At 38.3% G+C, this 14,414-nt stretch overlaps 1 protein-coding gene across 1 annotated transcript; it reads right to left on the bottom strand.

Moving 5' to 3' along the window:
* Positions 1-7,894: 7,894 nt before the first annotated feature.
* LOC114520792 lies at positions 7,895-8,197 on the bottom strand. The gene has a single exon (XM_028541124.1). The coding sequence runs from the start codon at positions 8,195-8,197 to the stop codon at positions 7,895-7,897; it is 303 nt and encodes a 100-aa protein (XP_028396925.1).
* Between the last annotated feature and the right edge of the window lie 6,217 nt (positions 8,198-14,414).

Genomic DNA, 14,414 nt, shown 5'->3' with positions numbered 1-14,414 from the left:
AGATAACCCTTTAAGAAATAAAAGTTAGATTATATACGAAAAATCGTCAAACAGTGATTTCCTTAACGAGGTTGCCATATATATCTTTATGTAAACAACAATTTAAGAGGTAAAACGAATATTATGCATGGGAAATTCGATAGACATGCATGCAATGATCTCTTTAGCAAATGAATCAATCACAAACCCTAGTTACTTAACCTGCAGTTTAAAACACGACAAAAAATTTATACCTGCAACCTGAAAATCTGTATCTTAACAGCTATATAAATTATCCATGAAAGATACTGTAGTCGATAGTATATAAGATGTAGTCTATATATATGTATAACGTTGGAATACCTGTTTGCTAGACAAGAAATTCAAGTCGTGCGATTAAATCGTGCTAGAACACCCTGGCCTGATAATTACGACGCTAAATGCAATTAGTCAGTATAGTTCGATAAAATATAGTAGATGCGGTATTGATTTGTGATGTTTTACCGATAATTTGCTCATCATAGGGATCTGTGAGCTGAACTAGAAGGATGAATAACATCAACATATTCTGTTTCATCCGTTGCTGATGGTTGTATTTCCCGTGCCCCTTCTACTGGCGATCGATAACATTGATTATGTGGCGATTCTGGTTCTCTTTGCATCATATTTTGAGGTTGGCCAGTGCGCCTCTCTGGAAGGTGTTGCGAATATTCGCTTTGCCTTTGGGATTCTTTCCTTAATTTTTTCTTTTTCAAACACAAATAAAGTATGCAAACCGACAGCACTACAACTACAACTACAACTATTCCTACAATTACGACCGGGATTACCCATGCAGGTAAGGAGTTTTCCTCTCTTTTTTTTTCTGTTTGACATCTTTTCTCGGAATTGCAATACTCATTTGGACCTCCGCAATCCGAATTTTTGGTACACATCTCAGTGACACAATTCCTCCGACATACGTTGGGGTAGATGCCTCGCTTACAACAATACTCGGATGAAGCACAATCAGAACTTGAAGAACATCTCGGGCAACGATTGGAATCACGACACCTGTTATCCAAACAGCATTCACTTCTCGCACAATCACCGTCAGCAAAACAAAAAAGGCCACGGCAACTGTACGGCGTACATGTTCTTTCGGAACCACGAACATTTCCTCTACAGCATACTAAAGTTACTGCTAAATTCCACACACAATCCTTATGCGAGCCACATTCTGTTCTAGCCATGGCCAAACCAATTTGCTTAGTAAAAATAGCATCCCACGATAAAATTAAAATCAGAATTGTATCGAACATTTCTTGAAAAGCATAGACGCCATATAAAAAGATGAATTGAATTTGAAGGCTGCTGCATGCAACTAAGAATCATGTACATATAATCCTGTGCGAGCTTGTGTTTACATTTTACGCTTTATTAGATTTAATCTTAATATTTCCATATAATTTACATAACGTTTCAGTATGATCCGGCCTGTACGTGAAGAAGTATTTCCGAATAAGTCGAAACCAGATTTGGAAAAATTACTAGTTAAAACAGGATATATATGTTTGAAGTAAACACACATTAATGAGATTTGAAAGAAAAAGCCTTCTCTTTACAGAAAGACTGTATGTGAATTCGTTGGGAAATTTGTTAAACTGTATTAACACGATGACAACAATAATCAATAAATATTGAACACAAAGCTGGCATTATAGTGTTTCAATATTATATATAGCTACAAAGCAATTGGATCTTTCCGATACACGTTTAAGTATCAATGACAGTAACAATAATAAACGATTTTCGTGCCGCCATAAATTGTATAAAAAGAGTTTCAAGATCATTTCAAGAATTCCAGATTATTTTTGTCTAACTGGCTTATGGCATAAAAACGTAAACGGAATATTCACACAAAATTGCTCATCTATACATATAACATTTTTATATAAGACTCACCAACTAAATTTGACTTTCAGGTGCATTTTACAGGATGAATACTGTTTTTACATAAACTATATATGTTTGATTTTCCATAGGGATCTCGAATTGGGTTGTGCTCTCTTAATTCGTTAAATGTGTGATCCTTCGCCGCGGTTTAATTTTTTTTCACGTTATTACGATATTCTTTGTAAACTACCCAATCATCTTCATCACGACGTGTCAATTGAAACCGACGGAGGTGTAGGTCCCGAGGTCAGAGGAAAATAATGAAGGATTATATCCTTTATAACTCCTAGCTGTAATATAACTTGCTGGCATCTTTGGGGCCTTTAACTTTAAATACAATGGTAATTGATCACTGATAGACGTGTTCATAACACCACTCTCTGTTCATAACAAGTGCTGAAACTATTAGAATAACATCAATAAGCGTTTGAGAAGTCGAAGTTATTCTACACCTTTTCCTGGTCGTTTTCAGACGTTCTGAGATGAAATTCAGAAACTGCCGTTCGATTTCAGAAATTTTCAAGTGAGTTTCATATTATGCAAGTCTATTACATACGGAGTCATGTAAATTTCAAAATTGTGGAAATGAATTTCAGGTTAGGGAAACGAATGTCCAGATATGCAAACGAATTTCAGAAATGTACACAGTAATTTCAGATAATGCAATACAACTTCAGACGATTTTATGTGGAATTCAAATTATTTTATTTTGAAACAAACTCAGAAAATGTTTGTTACACTACAACAAAATTTAATGATATTTTTAATTAATGAGAAGCATTACACGATAACATACAATTCTATGCTCCAACATTCATGTCTTCCAGGTTAGGCGCACGCTGAAAAAAACCGTGAGAATGCTGGCATGCATTCACGATATTTTGTACGGTAATCTGATCCATGGCTTCATCAATTAACATTTCCACATATTGAAGGCGTTGCTCACCCACTCCTGGACGCTGAACTTGAGGAACACGCATTCGCTGTTTCACCACTGCCTTCATTTTACTCCATACCGTCTCGACAGGATTCAACATTGGGGAATACGGCCCCAAACGACAGATAGTTAGGCCCGGATGCTCAATCACACATTCCTCAAACTTACTATGACAAGGAGCATTGTCACAGACCACAACAACTGAGTCGACTGTAATTCCAAGAGGGAGATGTTCAAGCATTTCTAGCAACCAAGCCTTGGCAGTATCGGATTTAAACGCTCCACGACGTCTGGTCATGTATATCATCTGATAGGCTGACAATGCACAGATAACATGGATGTTTGGACCCTTGGATGTCGGGAGAGCCATAACTGCTCGCCCACCAACACGTGCTCTCCCTTGACTTCTACGGCAAAACAGGTTAAGATTTGTCTCGTCCATCCATATAATGGTCTTTCCTTCTCTCATGTACTGACTGACCCGTTGAACATACCGTCTTCGCAATTCTTTGTTGGGGTCCGTGTTCATAGTAGCAGGGATAGCATGTGCCTTTTTTAGGGTAATGAGTTTCCCCTGCAAGTAATTGTGGATAGTTGATGGGCTGATGGTGATTCCAAATTCGGCTAGGGTTCTGTCTGACAATTGCCTCAACGTCAACGTAGGATCGCTTTCAATCATGTCAACAAGAGCCTCGATTTGTTCATTAGTGAACTTTTTGCGTCTTCCCCCTTTCTATACATTATCTACACACAGGCATTTTTCGCTGTAATCATAGAAGAATTGTCAACTTGAGATTGTCTGAATTTCAATGGGATGTTCCTGAAGTGTACTTGTTGATGTACTAATTTCAATTGCAAATATTTGATATTGTAATGAAAAATTTGAATATATTTTGAACTAATCTAAAATTTAAGTGACACATTTTCGATAATTTGGAAATATATGAATTTCATTTGGAATAACTGAATATCGGTTATAAAGGTTTAAAATTCATTTGTTTGAACTTAATATTTTCTACGATTATTTGAATTTCATCTCAAAGTGCCTGAAAATGACTAGGAAAAGGTGTAGTTTGAGTTTTAATGATCTGTGTAAGATTTAATTTTGTAAAATAATTGTTAGCGCTCTCTGTAAATCTTGGCTATTTTCTAGCATAGCATGTTGCTGTTCAAATCACCGAGCTCCAAAATCTGTTTATCCAATGTCAAAGCCCGGTGTCACAGGAAATTTGGTCCCCCCCGAAAATTTGCGCCCCTGGGCCAAATTTCCTAGGAAATATGCCCCCCCCCGGGCCAAATATCCTAGGAAATTTGGCCCCCCCTTCGGAAATTTGGCACCCCTCTAAAAAACTTAGTTTACCTTACCATTTTAGAGCTAGAGAACCGTTAAGTGTATAAAAGTTTTAAGTGTATAAAAGTCTATCTAGCCGTGGGTTGAGTTACAACTTACAAACAGTACTGACGGATTTTATATAGTGCAAGTTACCTGTTTTTGTGTTTGCCGATTGTTTTTAAACGTTTTTATGCAAATTTGTATTAATTACTCCCTAAATGTTAGCCGCATGCACATTAATACTTTCGCCAACGCATGTTGTCATCGCTTGCTAAAGTGTGGTTGTTATTCTGACGAATTTCATATTAGGTTCAGAAACTTGTTGAATATTGAGTCAAAAGTTCGCGATTTCAAAACTATATATATATTTTATATATATATATATATAATTATATATATATATAATTATATATTATATATATATTATATATATCCAAATGTAATTGTTTGTAATGGATAAAAGAGTGCTCAATACTAATTACAAGTAGAGCGAGTCATTTATTGAATTTATCTTAAAATATTGTCGTCGCTACACGGTGTTTCACGCCTGACCTTTTACAGTCAGACGATCTTCAGGCGACAAATACAGGATTGAGTTTAATCATGGTTCAATGTTTGCTTGCGACGCATCTTCAACGGTCTGCTGACGCGCGCTCGCGCGCTTAGATGTTCGCGCCCCATTCTGCGTGCGTTTAAACCGCCCCGCATTGAACTTGTTCCGGTGGCAGCACTTTGAGAACAGTTCGCTTCTTTTGTTCAAGGATTTACTATGGTCTGCTTGTATTATGCATAGTTTTTCTGAAAGGCATAAGTTGCAGCACTTTTTACCAGCAGTGCGGGGGGTGGCGCGTTTCAAAATTGACCAGTTGATCTTGAATGGTTTCCCACTCGTCTTAAGTTTCCAGACATGTTTCTTCAGTTCTGTGTCTGTAGCGTAGCGTTCGTTGTTGATAGATCTCTTGTGATTCCTGTAGCGTTCTTTGAAGGTCGTAGCCGTCATTCCGATGTACTCTTTCGTCTCCTTTTCGTCTTTAGTCAGTAAGACACAAAGAAAACTTCAACTCGAACCTAAAATGCCGTCTCATTAACCCTGCAAAGAGCGACCTCGGGAAGGTCAGTAAAGTTATACTTGATAGCATCAACAACAGAATTCGACCCATTATTAACGTGAACCAATGGAAAAACTCACAATCCGTGATCGAGTGGTTTCAATCAATCGAGAATAAGCCCAACCATACCTTTCTCTCATTTGATATTGTCGAGTTTTACCCATCTATCACAGAAGACCTCCTCGACCGAGTTATTACATGGGCAAGGTCCCTCACTACAATCCCAAAAGAGCACATAGACATTATTAAACACGCACGAAAATCTTTACTCTTTAACGGCGAGAAAACCTGGGTGAAGCGGGGAAATGATTCCTTATTCGACGTTACAATGGGAAGTTATGATGGAGCCGAGATTTGCGAGCTCGTCGGGCTATTCATCTTGAGTCAACTAAAACGAAAGTTCGGTAACGGCGTTGGATTGTATCGGGACGACGGTCTAGCATTATTGAAAGGTGTCAGTGGTCGATCAGCTGATAAAGCTCGAAAAGATCTACACGAAATCTTCCACCAACTCAATCTGAAAATAACCGCCGAAATCAACAACCAAACTGTAAACTTTCTCGACATCACCCTAAACCTGAAAGACCAGAAATACTCGCCGTACCGAAACCAAACAACGATCCCCTCTACATCGACAGCAGATCCAATCACCCTCCATCAATTATCAAACAAATCCCAACATCGGTGAACAATCGAATATCCCCCCTGTCATCTGACCAAGCATCCTTCGACTCCTCAACATCATTTTATGAGAATGCCCTCAAACGCAGCAATTACAACTTCAAAATGCATTACCAAACTGACCGCACCATCAACCCCTCGTCACCAGAAAGAGCGCGTCGAAGGAAAATCATTTGGTTCAATCCGCCATACAGCAAAAATGTCAGTACGAACGTCGCACGCAAGTTCCTACAGTTGTTAGACAAACATTTTCCGCAATCATCCCCATTACACAAAATCTTCAATAGGAACTCAATAAAAGTGAGCTACTCCTGTATGGGAAACATAAAAAGCGCGATCTCAAACCACAACCATCGATTACTAAACAACGCACGAAACACAGGAAGAACCGAAAACAACAACTGCAATTGAAGAATCAAAGACAGATGCCCTCTTCAAGGAAATTGCTTGACGAAGAACATCGTGTATAAAGCCGATACTGAAAGACGAAAAGGAGACGAAAGAGTACATCGGATGACGTCTACGACCTTCAAAGAACGCTACAGGAATCACAAGAGATCTATCAACAACGAACGCTACGCTACAGACACAGAACTGTCGAAACATGTCTGGAAACTTAAGACGAGTGGGAAACCATTCAAGATCAACTGGTCAATTTTGAAACGCGCCCCCCCCGCACTGCTGGTAAAAAGTGCTGCAACTTATGCCTTTCAGAAAAACTATGCATAATACAAGCAGACCATAGTAAATCCTTGAACAAAAGAAGCGAACTGTTCTCAAAGTGCTGCCACCGGAACAAGTTCAATGCGGGGCGGTTTAAACGCACGCAGAATGGGGCGCGAACATCTAAGCGCGCGAGCGCGCGTCAGCAGACCGTTGAAGATGCGTCGCAAGCAAACATTGAACCATGATTAAACTCAATCCTGTATTTGTCGCCTGAAGATCGTCTGACTGTAAAAGGTCAGGCGTGAAACACCGTGTAGCGACGACAATATTTTAAGATAAATTCAATAAATAAATATATATATATATATAATATATATATATATAAAATATATTATCTATATATATTAATATATAAGTATAATCTTGTTGTTCGAAAAGACAAAAGAGTGCTCAATACTATAAGATGTTATAGTAGAGCGAATCAAATCCAATCCAAACGCAATCCAACGAACTGAATTTAATCGCCTGAAGATCGAGATAATCGTGAAACTCAGAGTAGCGATAGCTAAATAAATTCATTTTAAGACTTAATTTCATCTATATATATATATATATATATATATATATATATATATATATATATATATATATATATATATATATTTATGTTATCGAGGGGGACCAAATTTCCGAACTGTTCAATACATGATTTGTCCTCCCCAGAAATTCTTAATTTGGCGACCTTATAAATTATAGGCTTAGCGGTTATACATACATAGGAAAGGTTGTTTTAGGAAATTACCACTTATTTATTGATTTTTCGATTAAAGCCCCTAGTAATGTTATGATAATCCTAGGAGTTAGCCACGTGCACATTAACAATATTCGTCTTAGATCTTCGCCGAGATGAAAAGCTTTTGAAATAAATGAAGCAAACTAACTATGAATACAAACAAACATTTACGATCTTGTTTTTAGAAGAAGCTTCGCGATTTTCGAACTCATGGCAATAAAGTATATGTTTTCGAGGGGGCCAAATTTCCGAAAGGGGGACCAAATTTCCTAGGAAATATGGCCCGGGGGGGGGGCAAATTTTGGAGGGGCCAAATTTCCTGGGACACCGGTATGTTCTCTTCCGTCGTCGTCAGCACCGTTGTACATTGGGCGCAATGGATCTTTTTCGTCACCATCTTCGAGACGTATCCAGCAATATAGGATATTGCAGCCTCCTTGTACTCAGACAGTTCAATGGCATTAATTAGACACATCGCAATAGTCATGATCGACGGCACCTGGCTCTCTCAACTCCAGGTCATACCTTGCAATCGCTACGTCTGAGATCCCAGTTGGCGTTTGTTCAATTTCACACTGATCTTTGACGCAGTCTAATATCCGAGTGTCATCTTGAGCAACGCAGTTTCTATGACCTCCTTTAATATTGTGCCTCATCTGCAGTTGCTTGTACGCGGCTACAAACTGCCGTGTGGTTGGATTGTTATTCCATCCTCCGCATGCTCGCACAGCACCGAAGAACAACTCCAAGTGATCTTGACTCATCTTGTACGTCAGAAGGTACGTACAAGATGAGTCAAGATCACTTGGAGTTGTACAAGATGAGTCAGATCACTTGGAGATCAGGCATAACCAGATCGTCGACCAATCCCAAAACTGCTTTGATGCAAATAAGAAAACCAAGAAATCCGGTTTTTCTTTTCGACTTGAAAATCGACCTTCCATCAGGACCCTTTAGATTTCGGATGTACTCACTCGCCTGGTCCAGAAACTACTTCGTGTACTGATAATTCGATCTCCTGATTGGCGCTTTGTAATTCTTCGCCAGCCGGTTTCTGAAATTCAGAACATCAAATAAGCGATCAAAAACACGAATAAACTTCACAGTTGAACCACATCCCTGAAATGCAATTTCAGCTTACCTTCGCAGTATTCTAAAGCATCAGCAACACTCGAACTGAGCGCCCTTCTTCATTCTTCAGAACTTGCCAGTCCGACATTGTGTTGTTTCGCACCAACTTGATCATGTGGCAGGCATCCAGAAACACGTAGATCTTGGTCTTTGGGTCACACATATGCGGAAAATACGCCTGCAGGCTATCAGGTGTAAGAATTGCGCCAAGCTCCTTTAACATCGCCTGGTGGGTCGATGGACCGTCGCATGCGAAAGAAATCACCTTCACCCCGACTTCGTGCAATTTCCGAATGCATTCTTTCGTTAAGTTGGCCTTCTCTTCACCAGTCAGCCCATTCACCAGAAAATATCCACAGGGTATTTTCTAACTTGAGTTTGAAGAACATAATTGTATGCCTTCGTTGAATAAAACTTTAAGGTCAGAGCAAATGACCTTAGCTCGGGTGGATACGCGCCAGGATTTTTATTTTGCGACACCAACCTTTTCATCAGTTCCTTTGGAACTCCGGAAAAGGTTGTTTCCAAGATTGAGGCACAATCACTGTTTATAAGACTTTTCTTTTTTAACTCACTTACCACTGAACTCAGAGTCACAACCTTTCGCTTCAGGCGCTGAGTCTTTTGTTTGGATACTTTATACCTCTTCTGCAACTTTGTCAATTTGCTGACAACATCATCGACTTGTTGTTTCAAACCACAACGAGATTTACTGATGTGATATGTGTGATCATGATTCGCTGTTCCAGATGTTCTAGTAATATGAGCCTTTTTCAGAGCAGTGCTCCTCGTCCAAAATCACTTCATCCTCAAGTTTTCTTTTCCTTCCGAGTATACTTACACCTTCATTACTACTAGAAATTTCTTCAGTGACCCCCTCAATACCTAAACTGTCTGCATGAGCTATGTTGTATTCCGGCCATACTTACACTGCCTTCAGTACTTACATTGTCTTCAGTTGTTATTGCCCCAGCACCATCCCTCATACTTACACTTTCTTTGTTACTCATTACTTTTGTGACCTGCAAACCTAATGCTCCATCACTGACCTCATTTGCCGATTTTACTCTTTGTAACTACAAACCTTTTTTCTCTTCCATCTCTGACTTGCCAATGTGTATTTCCTATAATTTCATTGATATTAATTAAAAGATCATCATCAACAATAATGTATACAGAAGGCTTTAATTAGGCATGTGACATCATCAAAACATATAACCAAATTATGTAATAAATAAAGTGCCTGTCATACATTTTTATAAAACAATATATACCTCAAAGAGTTTTCTTATAGGCGGGGAACAGTTTGCATGGGTATCTACATGAGACATGTACTATTCAAAACTATAAACCAGTTAAAACATATCACTGTCATATAGATATATCTAAACATTGTGGTAAAATTTTTAGCATAGGTATCAACCTGAGATTTTTGGAACACAGTTGGGATAGCATTTCGCTTCAAAATTACTCTTTTTCCAGTCTGCTGTTTCATCTCCATAGTAAAGTGATCTGAACATAATCGGCTTTCCTTTGTAGGTACAAACTTAACTGGGGAAATCTTATTCACATTTTCAATCCATATGGCAAATATTCACGTCTGGAAAACTGCATAAATAACAATAATACATATTTTAATTAATAGTTTAGTTAATGCAACAAAATAGTGAAAGTTATATAATTAATTGATGTATCACAACCCAGCAAACTTCAAATCAATCATATAATAAAAATAAAATTATACCAAATAATATCTAGGCTAGCTATGTATTGAAATCACATACTTATGTAATAATTGTCATTCCTCAGTTCAAAAAATGCAAAATATACAGAAATACTACCAGTCTTTAAGACTTTTCTAACAAGAGTTTTTGATACTACCTAGAAAGACATTACTAACGCTTGAAACACTAGTCTGAGTGTCTGGCTACTCTGACATGATCTGATATCATATCTCTGAGGTCTGTTTAGTATTTACCAACCACTTACCCACTGCTTCGCAGTTAAAATTATAAAACTGACAAATTCAACTGACAAGATAATAAAACAATGTCCGAAAAAACACTAAAAATATGGTTAAAAATTTCTTACCGATGTGAAGAAATATTTTCCTTTAACAATAAGTTATGGCATCCAAAAGCGGCACAAAAACGCGGCATTTTTATGAAAATTTTTCAAAAACCTTGGTTAACGTTTCAATACGTGATAAACACTTTGAAAAAACTTAACAAGGCGGGAATTTTTACAAAAAAACGGAGGGTGAAGGACCATAGAGATTATAAATAACACTGTGTTATTCATATAAATCTCTATGTGAAGGACGTCTTTTGGCTTGGATCGCGGTTGGTCAGTGGTCATTACCATGGCCAGTTGGGCACATTAGGAGGCGGTCCTCCAGGAATTATTATATAGCTCAGTGGTTAGCACTAATGCTTTGATGATCTTCAATTTCGATATTACCCGAAGTAGAGGCAGTACAAAGTTTTATTAAACAATCTTTCGCCCGTGTACCGACATTCCTACTTGAGGTTAGGGTAAGGTACCATATGATTGGGAATTCAGACGAGGAAGAGTCAAACCTTCTAGCACGACCACCCGCAGACGACTATTTCCCATGTTGATAAATTCTTGCAATTTGTCAAAATTGTTGTGCCATTTTACTCTTTCTCCATCATAGGTAACACATTTGGTCGCTATATACTCCTTTAAATTGTTAAAATCTAGACACTCATTGAGATTATTGAATCAAACATCAGTACGATCTTGAACGTGACTATCCGCCATCTTGTTATGTCTTGTCAAGTCAAGTTGTTCATATTTAGTAATTGTGATATAATAGTAGTTATGCCTCGTTTTCGACGATAATCGTATATTTGTAACCTCATATTGATTTATTGTCGGCTTCACCGTTCATCGAATAATTTAACGTTTACTACTTATTTATACGTTGAGTTGGTTGAAGCTGTGAGTTTCACTTATACCAAATGGAGGCCCGAAAATGTCATTATCATCATCAATTTACATATACGGTGAAAACTTTCTATCACAGAATGAACCAGACCATTATATAAGGTACAGAAGGTAGTGTAATTCAAACAAGCAGTCATTAAGATAAACCTGTGGGTGGAGATCTACAGGGTGAGTCAGAAAAAAGTCCCCTCTATTGAAATCAAGCCTTTGTTAGAATCTGATTGCCTTAATATTATGATAAACCCAATTGAAAGCAAGACGCTTTATTTGAATGCCTCAACCTAATAACTATGCTATTTACACACTACTGCGTTGATCATGCATTCAAATCAACAAAGGCTTCATTTCAATAGGGGGGGACTTTTTTTTTACTCACCCTGTAGATATAGACTTAAATAAACCTGGGCTTGTTGAAGAATAACTATTTATGCACTTCGTTCTCGCCGTAACGTAGCCGATTTATCTGCGGGATGTTTATCCCCGAGCCGGCGCGAAGTGTCGTGCGAGGGTACTAATCCCGCCCGGAGATTAGGATTACACCCGGGTATTCTGACAGAACATAGGCGAATCCAAAGTTGCCCAAATATCATGGACGTTCATTCAATGGTCGTGGTAGTTGTGCGCATGCGCGAATTTGAACGAAGAAAGAACTGTCGTCTACAACTTGCTGATTGGCTCAAAAAGAGAGCATGCACGAGAGCGTCAGCATTTTAACCGTCATTTTGCAAACTATTTTTAAAAAAATATAAAATGAAATCATGGAGTCAAACCATAGAAATAATAATGAAAGATTTAAAGATCATCACAGCACAGAAACAGTTGGTGAAATAGGAACGACTCGTAGTTTATAATCTTTGAAGTGGTAGGTGTCTAAGTTTTGCTTATTCATTGTCAGTAAGAATGCATTGTTATTTTGACAAGTACGAGCTTGGTATGTCGTTTTACAAGGAGCTAACCGACCGTTTAAGGCTTTACATCATCCCTTAAACTTTAAAAAGAATTCTCAAAAGTGCACTTCAGAGTTTTGATAAAACTAGTGAATCACTTTGCAGCTTATATAGTCGCTAAAATCATTGAATAAAATAAATAATCGAAAAACAACATTCGGCGTTTATTGCTTGTATGGTTATTATAATTATTTGTGCTGTTTTGATGTTTTGAAGGTTTAGCTATAGAAAAGTTTAACACTCACTTAAACTGCAACGTAATGCAGCAGGCAAACAGGTGATTTCTGTTCACCTTGACGACCGTCTTTGTTTCCGTACTGTCTTTGTTTCCGAAAAATTTGCACGAGTTATTTCATAATATTAGCGTAGAAAGTTATGTCTGGGTAGCGCACGAATCACCATAAGCTTGGAAACATCGGTACTCGTTATGACGTCACATCAGCAAACATAGCGGCTATAAAAGTTCGCATTTGCCCTCCGGTTTGAGGGCAAAATTAGTCAACTTCTACTTAACACACAAAAGTCATATATACATCAAATTGTTTCTAAAATAGAATATTTGTTTAGAATATTTGTTTAGGCTAATAAAAATGGGGTCGAAAATTTCGTTGCAGTAGCACTTTAAAATGGCGAGGGGTTGCTGCATGCATGTATTTCTAGTATATAATGGGAGGGTTTTTGGAAGGCAGGCAAACATCAAATTGGCACGTGACGTTAGTCGTCTAAATAGGTTGAGTAGTAAGTAATTGTAGTAAGTACTCCACATGACCTGTTATGGCATAGGCGGCCCAGAACTCAGAGCTGATGTCGCTGACCTCGCGCGACGCTCATGTTGTCTGAACAGTCTTATATTATGACAAGGTAGGCAACTCTCACGCCAAATAAGCTAAAAACGCACGGCGGTTAACTCAAACACCTTCACAAAACCGCAAATATTTCATAAAAATAAGGCAAATAAGAAAAAAAAAGTACAACACATTAAACTTGAATAATTTTACTACATTTATACGATATTTTTAGCATTCAAATGTTTCCTATATGCATGTAAAAAACGTGAATGTTTTTTGGGTTTGTGGCAAATATATTTCAAAACCTATGCTGGGGACACCCAGCCTATACCTTGGTCATATTTTTAAATTGAAAATAGAAAGCTGATTGGCTGTCGTTTAAAACGAGCGTAGAAGTCCGGCCATGGCGTGAGGTCCATTGCATAATGGCGGACGACTTTGATTTCGCATTTCCATTCGTGGGTGTAAATATCCGAGCGGAATTAGTACCCTCGCACGGTGCTCCGCACCGGCTCGGGGATTATATAATAATCAGTTACATCTAAAACTGTACGCTAGTTCTTTCTGAATGTGGACAAGACCAAAAGAAACAAAATTGTGAACATGGCGTAATGCGTTAGATATGAATTAATATCTGCACAGTAAGAAAGAGGAGTTCGCATAGTGCGTACGGAAATTTTCATTACTTTTCGTCCGAAAGCGGCGTGAATTTCCCTATGTCGATGAAAAATTTAGTCCAATTAAAGAGTTGTCCATTGACCCGTCCCTAAATCCAGTGAATGTTAGTTTCTTGTTCGGGGCTATTTATGAACCTCAAGTCAACATAACCATTTTCATCACACTCTGAATCGCAATTTTCAGCAGCAGTTTCAGACCCTCGTACTTGTTGTGGTGGTTTTATAGCTAGAGGCTGCCTTGTTCGTTCCTGCTTGTTATCATACAATTCTGGCGAGTGAATGTAGCTTGCACCTTCACCGGTCCTTAAGTTGCTTGTTACAGCTGAAGTTTGGTCCACCCGTACTCGTGGTGGTGGGCTTGGGGGAGGCATTGCTCGTGACTGAAAGTGTTCTATATCTTCATAGATCCCTAAGTTGCTTACAGCTGAAGCTTGCCTCGCTGCGTTTGTTGGATGCATTGGTCGTGAA

This window comes from Dendronephthya gigantea, unplaced genomic scaffold (genome assembly GCF_004324835.1).
Source record: "Dendronephthya gigantea isolate DGI-Jeju-01 unplaced genomic scaffold, DenGig_1.0 000018F, whole genome shotgun sequence".
Taxonomy (NCBI): domain Eukaryota; kingdom Metazoa; phylum Cnidaria; class Anthozoa; order Malacalcyonacea; family Nephtheidae; genus Dendronephthya; species Dendronephthya gigantea.
Note: the sequence above shows the minus strand (reverse complement) of the source record. Positions and strands in the feature narration are given on the sequence as shown.

Bases quoted from the DNA above. Each gene is read 5' to 3' on its own strand.
- LOC114520792 (XM_028541124.1), bottom strand. From the start codon at position 8,197: ATGAGTCAAGATCACTTGGAGTTGTTCTTCGGTGCTGTGCGAGCATGC.